This window comes from Vicia villosa, linkage group LG6, assembly GCF_029867415.1.
Source record: "Vicia villosa cultivar HV-30 ecotype Madison, WI linkage group LG6, Vvil1.0, whole genome shotgun sequence".
NCBI classification, from domain to species: Eukaryota; Viridiplantae; Streptophyta; class Magnoliopsida; order Fabales; family Fabaceae; genus Vicia; species Vicia villosa.
In genome coordinates, this window is record NC_081185.1 from 110,073,007 (window position 1) to 110,082,579 (window position 9,573).

Genomic DNA, 9,573 nt, shown 5'->3' on the forward strand with positions numbered 1-9,573 from the left:
CATATGCTGATTCTCATGCTTTTACATCATTATAACAATTCTTCCTCCAACGATCAGTGACGGGAGGCAGTGGACAATCGGATCTCAACTTTACCTAAACCTAATGATTACCGTCGACAAACACGACGACTTGTCGTCAACATGTTCTTCAGTCTCCAATGTTCAGACTCCACCCTAGAAATCATGAACACATTAAATAAACAACTCACAAATTAACATAAACATATTTCCTTTTAGAAGAATGTGCCTGTTTGTTGTTGTGTTCCCTAAATGAGTGACTCTGTTAGTCCATGCAGAAACAAACCTCTCTTTATATGGTGTTAACCATGTTTCTTTCACATACTTGAAAAATGATGGAATATCACCACATACACTCTCGAAGTGGTTCAGATGTACATCAAATTCATCTTCTATATTTGAACATGTCATGTTGTTCCATTGATCCATGACATGTTTTTGTCTTTCTGATTGCACATACTCTTTACATTTCATGCTAACGTTTTTTGAAATATGAAACGTACACAGCAAATGAGACGCATTTGGGTACACGTAATCAATGACATTCATTAATGCAAGTTCCCGGTCTGTCACCATGACATTTGGAAGCAAATTCTCGGAATAAAATAACTCTTTAAGCTTCTGTAGTGCCCATGTGAAGTTCTCCTCCCTTTTATGTTCCAAATATGCAAAAGCAACTGAAAACGTCAATTTTGTTGATGTAACACCAACAATCTCAAGCAGTGGTAGCCGGTACCTGCACGATTAAAAAACGCATTCAGAAACCAGCTCACTCAACATATTTTTAAGATGGGTGAAATAAAAATAAAAATTCTTACCTATTTATTTTGTACGTGCAATCAAAAATCAACACCAGAGGAAATATATTCAACAACTTGACAGAGTCAGGGTGTGTCAAGAGGATATCAGCCACAATATCTGAATTATCCTTATTTATAGACTAACACATGTATTTCTCTTGGTGAATAAGGCTCAATAATAATTGTATTTATGTCATTGCACCTCTCTTGCCTAGTCTGTATGTTGCTCTAGCTCGGTATATCTGGGTAATACTCGTGAGATTTTGTGGGTCTTTGACTTTCAAAGCAGACACGACGTACCTTGGTGCCATATTGTACTTCGTCATGTCATTCACAAACTTTCTTTCATCATCTTTTAGACGGCCCAAGATTTCATGACTTACCAAATCCTTATCTAGTCTATGATTATGCATCCCACATGTAACCATCACCTTCCAACCAATACCACTCGGAACAAATCTCAACCTAAATGGGCATCTAACCTTCATATTATAGTTGCCATCAGATCCCATATTTTTCTTTTTATAATTTCCTCCTCTGTCACAGCCCATAGTCAATTTATCCTTCCTCTCTCGCAGTCCATTAGCAGGATCGGATTGTAACAATAGCAATACCATGAGTCTTTCCAATTGACCGTGCCCATTCTAGAACCTTATCTCGTTATTCAAAAATCTGACAATCACAAAAACGTATAATTAGATAACTTCATCAATTTATAAAAACAAAAAAAATTGTGTATGAAGTCCAGTAAACATAATGTATCTGTGATGAAGTACTGCGTAAGATCAGTATATGAATCTGTAGAAGCTGAAGATGTCGGTTCAAGACCGCAAATATATAAAACTTCATCTATCATACCTAAAATTTAGGTTCTAAAGAAATTTTCGGTTCACACCTAAGATCAGTACATGAACTTGTAGAAGAAGATGAAGTTGTCGGTTCAGGACTGCAAAGATATAAAACTTCATCTGCCATACCAAAAATTTAGGTTCTAAAGAAATTTTCGGTACACACCAGAAATTTGGAATTTTCGGTATTGGTTTTCTACCAGAAATTTGGGAAATTTCCGAGACGGCGTAATGTTTTGTAAATTGCACCGAAAATTTTGAAATTTCCGGTGAACGGATACCGGAATTTTGTAGAAAAACAAAGAATTTCCGGTATCGGCCAAAAAAGGGGTACCGGAAATTTACTTTTTTGATGATTTTTACCACAGTAATTTTTTTTCAAAAAAGGTAAAACTTTTGAATAAATAGTGTCAAGAGCATTTTGGGAATAAGATAAAATATAGGGTGGCATGTATAATTTGGGGGTCACATATATAATTCTCGTATATTCAGGCCTAATTGTACTAGGCTATTTATGAGGCCCGTTAGATTTACATTAGCCTATTTAAATGAAATAATGCATTTAATCTTATTACAAATTTAAAGCGTATTCAAATATAAGTTCTACATATATAATATTACAATGAATAAGTTTTCTTTCAACTTAACCTCAAGTTATGTGTTTGAATACAAGTTTAAAAATGCAATAACATTAATATATTGTTTTAGGAAGAGTTTTGTATAGTTTATCAAATTCAAGTGATTTTTATTTGCATATATGTGAAAAATACTTGGTTTATTAATATTGAAATATATCTTTTCTTTTTAGTTTTTTGAAATATATATTTTGTTAACTAGAATATTTCTCAAATATGTTTTCTTTTGATCACACTAATCATTGAAAAATACTAATAGAAATCACACTTACAAATGTTTTTAGTAATTTTTTTCTCAAGTAGTTTAGTGGCTATGATTCATAAATAAGTGAGATGTTGCAGGTTTTAATTCAAGATGTTGCGGGTTCAATTCGCACCCTTACATCTATCTGATTTTGTGCACAGCTACTAACTGAGTTGATTTAACGGGAATTTTTTTTAATAATTTTAATATTGAATGACCATAATGCCAACACCATCCACATCTAGGGACCAACCAAACTAATTGTTTATTACTGATATTCCAATTCTAGGCCATTATGGACTGAGAAAAAGCATATACATAGAAAAGAAGAATGCCTTAAATAAGACTCAAAGTACACATGTTTGAGATATTGCAAGTCACAGTGTAATGATCATAGTATATGCACAGACATAGTCTCAAAATCTCAATGAGTACAAAAAATAAGAAAGTTGGTGGCACCCATGCCTTAATGTCTCAAACCGATAGTTCCTTAACAACAACGCGTCTTTCATAGCTGACACATTTAATTTCCTTAGGAAAAATCTCATAAAACATTAGCAATAATGTGAACACTATAACTAGCTATAATGCTATATAACATTCACAGTTTAATGTGAACACTAGCAGTGACATTGACAACCATAATAAGAAGAAAATGTGAACATTTTTATGACAAAATATCAAAAACTTTTCAATCCACAACTCTTCTAAGTTCTAACCTCATTGGCCCTACATCTATTAGTTTGAAACAAACTTCCACGTGATTCAACTAACCTGTAATAAATATGCAACACTGTCATGTGAAAGTTCCTTGATCTGTTATGCAAATTAAAATGTCATGAATGAATCTTAAAAAGGGTTCTAAAAATGGAGTCTTGAAGTAGAAGAAAAGTAAAGTGAAGGTAACAACTATTTTTCTTTAATAGCAATGAGCATATATAGAAAAAGCAGTAACTTTTAGAGCTTATATAATAAGATTTTATGTTATGAGTTTATCCTAAAAAACATCTTCTCTCTTTGTCTTTTGCTATGTCCAACATAGGTACTATGCACTACTTTAAAAAAAATATTTGTCTTTCTATCTCATTGTGTTATATAGTTTGTTTTCATAGTTATGCAACTAGTATGTTATACATGTAACAAGAAAAATTAACTTCTTTGAGTACTTAGTTAGTATTTTAAGATTAGCTACTAACTCGTATCGACAGAAGATTTTCCTTTTAGAATATTTTAGTGTCTGTTATGATCGATTTAGTGACTAATTTTTCAAATCATTCGCTAAACTGGTCTCTAATTCGGCGGCTGAATAAGCTTGTGATGGAATTATAAACCGATTTGAAAATTGCTTCTAGAACTTTTTCCTATTTTAGTTTTCTTGCATTAGAAGATTCTTAATCATTGCATATAGATCCTAATATTGGCCATGAATTGTTCTCCATTTTTTTGTAGGCTTTATGATGTTTAGGAGAGTCTTTTTATTCATGGCTCTTATGGCGACGAATTCAATCGCGCTCGCGGCGCAACAAACGTATATAGTCCACATGGACAAGACCAAAATTGAAGGCTCAATTCATTCTCAAGACAGCACAAAAACATGGTCTGAATCAGTCATTGATTTCATTACTCAAGCTTCAATGGAGGGAGAAGAGCTAGAAGATATTCTATCACCTCAGCTTCTATATGCCTATGAAACTAACATGTTTGGTTTTGCAGCCACACTTTCTGAGAAACAGCTTGAACACTTAAGGCAAATTGATGGTTTTCTATCAGTCATTCCTGATGAACTATCAACCCTCGATACGACACATACACCAAGTTTTCTTGGCCTAACTAATGGAAAAGGACTTTGGAGTGCTCCGAGTTTGGCCTCAGATGTGATCATTGGTGTCCTTGATTCGGGAATATGGCCCGAACATGTCAGTTTCAAAGACTCGGGCTTTTCCCCGATCCCCCGTAAATGGAAAGGTGTTTGTCAACAAGGCACAAAATTCACATCCTTAAATTGTAACAAGAAGCTTATTGGTGCAAGATACTATTACAAAGGGTACGAAAAATTCATCGGGAAAATCAATGAAACAACCGATTATCTTTCTGCTAGAGACACTCAAGGCCATGGAACTCACACTGCCTCGACCGCAGCCGGTAATGTGGTTCAAAATGCAAACATTTTTGGACTTGCTAAAGGCTCAGCCACTGGAATGAGGCGTACATCAAGAATCGCGGCTTATAAAGTTTGCTGGCTCTCTGGCTGCGCAAATTCCGACCTATTAGCAGCCATGGACCAAGCAGTTTCCGACGGTGTTGATGTACTTTCGCTATCTTTAGGAAGTATTCCAAAACCATTTTATAATGATAGCATTGCTATAGCTTCATTCGGAGCAACGAAAAACGGCGTTTTTGTTTCTTGCTCAGCAGGCAACTCAGGCCCTTTTGCATCAACAGTCGGAAACGGCGCACCGTGGATCATGACAGTTGCTGCTAGCTACATTGACAGAACTTTTCCAACACAAGTGAAACTTGGCAACTCAAAAACATTTGAAGGCACATCATTGTACCAAACAAAAAACCAAACCAACCAACAACTCCCACTTGTGCATGGAACAACAGCTGGTAAAAAGAGAGAAGCAATGTTTTGCACAAAAGGTTCACTAGATAAAAAACTTGTTTTCGGAAAAATCGTTGTTTGTGAAAGAGGAATCAATGGTAGAACCGAAAAAGGCGAGGTAGTGAAAAAATCAGGCGGATACGGAATTATACTACTCAACTCAGAGAATCAAGGCGAAGAGCTTCTCTCCGACGCTCACGTCTTACCAGGTACTTCATTAGGCGCTTCAGCAGGTAAAGCCATAAGAATCTACCTCAACACTACTAAAACTCCAACAGCTTCAATTTCATTCCTAGGAACAAGATATGGTAACATTGCACCAATCATGGCAGCATTTTCTTCTCGAGGACCGAGTATCGTAGGACAAGATATCATCAAACCAGACATAACTGCACCTGGTGTTAACATCTTAGCTGCATGGCCATCAAAAACAAGTCCAAGCATGATCAAATCTGACAAAAGAAGAGTCCTATTTAACATAGTTTCAGGTACCTCAATGTCTTGTCCTCACGTAAGCGGCATCGCAGCGTTGATTAAATCAGTTCACAAAGACTGGTCACCTGCAATGATCAAGTCATCTCTTATGACAACAGCCTACACATCAAACAACAAAAATCTCCCGATTTCCGATCTCGCTTCAAATAACAACTCATCTTCTGCTAACCCTTTTGCATTTGGCTCAGGACATGTTAATCCCGAAAGCGCTTCTGATCCTGGATTAGTCTATGACATTACCACCAATGACTACTTGAACTACTTTTGCAGCCTTAATTTCACATCATCAGAGATTGCTATATTAACAAAAACTAACTTCACATGTTCTCAAAAACATGTTGTACAAGTTGGTGACTTGAACTATCCTTCATTTTCTGTTTTGTTTAGCAGAACAGTGAAGAATGTGACATATAAAAGAGTTGTTACAAATGTTGGAAAATCAGAAAGTGGTTACTATGAAGCTAAAGTTGAACAACCTAATGGAGTTGTTGTGAATGTTGAACCAAGGAGATTGAAGTTTGAGAAATTGGGTGAGAAATTAAGCTATAAAGTTACATTTTTAGCAATTGGAAAAACAAGAGTTGTTGGTAGTTCATCATTTGGATCACTCATTTGGGTTTCTGGCAAATATAGAGTTAGAAGTCCTATTGCAGTAACATGGCAATAGTGAAAGAATGGAATTTATTTGATCTTACATTATTACATTATTGTTGAAAATTATGTGCAAGAAGTAAGTAGTATCATAAGGGTAATTTATTGTTTTCATTGTTGTTTGGATTGGAATGATTCATTTATATTAGAGAGTTTCTATTTATCATTTTATGAATTTTGTTTTTATTCATGAGAGAAATTTATTCTAGAATCTTACAATTGAATTTCAATCCATTCATGCTACCAACCGGTATACTATGCCCAACTAAAAAGTTAGTTGAAGAAAATATTAGTATTAGTGGTTCCTTTAAATTTAGTCAAGTACCTAACTCATAAAACAATGATATTCAATGTTATATTATATTTCAATATTATTTTAATTTTAAATAAATTAAAATTTTAAATTTATTTAAGCAGTACTCAACTAAAATTTGTAAATATCAAAGAATTTACTTTATTACTTATATTTTTAAAAACTATTTTTAACTATTTGTTTAGAAAAATAAATTTTGAATTCAAAGAATTTTCACGTTATTGACATGAAAATCTATATCATTAGTTATAAAATCTTCAAAATATTATTTTTTTAATTAAAAAATATTTTATTTTTATTAGACAATAATGTAAAACTAATTCACATCTACTTTACATTTCCTTTTCATATAAAATTAAAGAAAGATTTTTCAAGATTAATTAAACCAAAACTACACTACATCATATTTTATATATAAAAGAAAAAAGTTTAATGCAGAATTCAAACATGATTACATGTTCTAATCACAACCCCATTCTCCTTAATATGGTTTTTTCTTCGGAGACGACCGACTACATCCTTTTATGTTTGAGACAGTTTGGATCATTCACCTAAAATACTTCAATATAGTTCAATTTTTTTTTTTTTTTTTGAGAAATCCTCGTATGACATTGTAACTTGTCTAAAAAAGGTGCAACACAATTCTATCCTTTTTAATAAGAATTTTTTTTGACAATATCAACAAACGAAAACACAACATTGAGAAGAGACTCAGAGTTATATACCACTCTTTTGTAGAGAATAGATTTGGCAATACTAGTTTATCTCTAACAGGAGCTTCAACAGAAGTATGATAAGATCCTTGCGCAAGAGAAGATTCATTTGTATCAAAAGGCTAAAGATGATTGGATTAAATTTGGAAATCAAAACACTAAAGTTTTTCATACCAAGACGATAAGCAGGAGAAAGATAAATAAAGTCCATGACCTTCATTTTCTCAAGGAAGAAGCACTGACTTTTTTTAAAGGTCTATTCTACTATACATCTCCTATACTCCCCTCAAGTATACCTGACATGTATATGGCGTTGATTCTTACTAAAGAATTTCAACACTCTTTGACTCAACAAATGACGAGAGAAGAAATTACTTATGTATTAAATCAAATACATCCTTTCATGGTGCCTAACCCTGATGGATTATAGGGTATTTTCTTTAAATGGTTTTGGTATATAGTTGGAGATAACATTGTCTAACTTATATCAGATGCTTTTGTGACAGGTAGTTTTCACTCCTCTATTTATGAGATTCTTATTGCATTAATTCTTAAGTTAGGCTGCCCCCAAAATTTTAAGGGATTCAGACTCATTAGCTCGTGCAATATTATTTACAAGCTTATTAAGAAGATTATGGTTAACAGATTGCATCCTTATATAAATCGGATAGTTGGATTATTCCAAAGTCTTTTTTTGTGTGATAAAGGGGCAATTGATAATGTCATTATCCTCCAAGAAGCAATTCAATCTATGCATAAATCTAAAAAGAAAAAACTGACATTGTGTTTAAAATAGATCTTGAAAAGGCCTATGATCATGTTAATTGAGATTTCTTTGAATTTTGTTTGAAGTGAAGCAAGTTTCCTCCCATTACTAAAAAGTTGATCATACACTGTGTAACTAGCTCCTATATGTATATTCTTTAGAATGGGAGACAATTACCAAATTTTGCTCTGACTAGAGGATTACGAAAAGGTGGCCTCATTTCACCCTATCTCTTCATTGGCTGAAATAAAGTTACTAAGCCCAAAAATCTGGGTGGGCTTGGGATTAAAAAGCAAAAGAGGTCGATACTTCTATGTTGGGTAAGCTAGTTTAGAGTCTCCATCGGGATTGTGATTCCCTCTGGGCTCAAGTTTTGAAACATAAGTACACCAGTGAGGAAACGTTCCTTAATATGAAAAATAAAGTGGATCAGTTACTTGAAATGCAATTATGAAAGTTCTTTCTACTCTTAAAGATGAATTTTAATTTAGAATGAGAGATGATAACTTCTCTTTATGGTTTTCCAATTGGTCAGGGATAGGAAAATTAGCGGAGCAGGTTCTCTATATGGATATCCATAATATAAAAATGTGAGTGAATTGGAACTTCAATTTATTATATAATATTTCTTATGTTGCTTGTGACCTCCTGAAAGTGCTTCCCATTTGTTCGAATTCTCTAGTGCCTGGTCGGTTAATCTTGAGAGACAATTTAGAAGGTATCTATACTGCTTGGGATGGTTATAATTGGCTCAACAAGCTTGAATTTGTTCATAATACAATAGACAATAACTCTTGAAAGGAGGTGTGACATATTCATTCTCTTGAGAAGGTGAAATTCTTCCTTTTGACGATTTAACATAAGTCATTTCCTACGAGATCAATGTTGAGTCATCATGGTATTCTCCAGACAAATCTCTGCCCTATATGCAATCAGGGCAATGAGACAATTCTACACTGCCAAAGAGATTATGAATTTTCTACTCGCTTTAGGAAATCTACTGGCTTCTCGGACCCACTATTCTTCCAAGGGGATAGTTTATATGCTTGGATTAGACATGACATCAGTGGTAGATATATCGTTTTGGCTGATTGCTGGTGGTTGTGGCGCACTATAAATAAACTGTCTTGCAAATGACGGGGTATTTTCCTATACTTTAAAACTCATCATAGTGAATTATGCTAATTTGTTAGCTAAATGTTTTCTCAAGCATAATCAGTCTCATCCAACAAGAACGATCATGTGGAATACACACAAATATAGTAATTAAATTTTGAATGTTGATGACAATAGCCTCGGTAATCCCAACGTCTCAGGTTGTAGTGGAATGATTAGAAATGGCGATGATTCTTAGATTCACGGTTTTGCAGGTAATATAGGTTGTTCTAACATCCTACATGAGTTGATGACGATATATCATGGTTTGTGTATGGTCTGAGAACTTGACATCAAAGACCTAATGTGTTATTTTTACTCCAACTCTGC

The 9,573-nt window shown here is 33.9% G+C and overlaps 1 protein-coding gene across 1 annotated transcript; it reads left to right on the forward strand.

Moving 5' to 3' along the window:
* The first annotated feature begins 3,499 nt into the window (after positions 1–3,499).
* On the forward strand, positions 3,500–6,474 carry LOC131609573 (subtilisin-like protease SBT1.1). The gene is made up of 2 exons (XM_058881297.1): positions 3,500–3,587; positions 3,995–6,474. Exons 1-2 carry the CDS (start codon positions 3,575–3,577, stop codon positions 6,310–6,312), a joined length of 2,331 nt encoding a protein of 776 aa, XP_058737280.1. The 5' UTR covers positions 3,500–3,574; the 3' UTR covers positions 6,313–6,474.
* Positions 6,475–9,573: the final 3,099 nt, after the last annotated feature.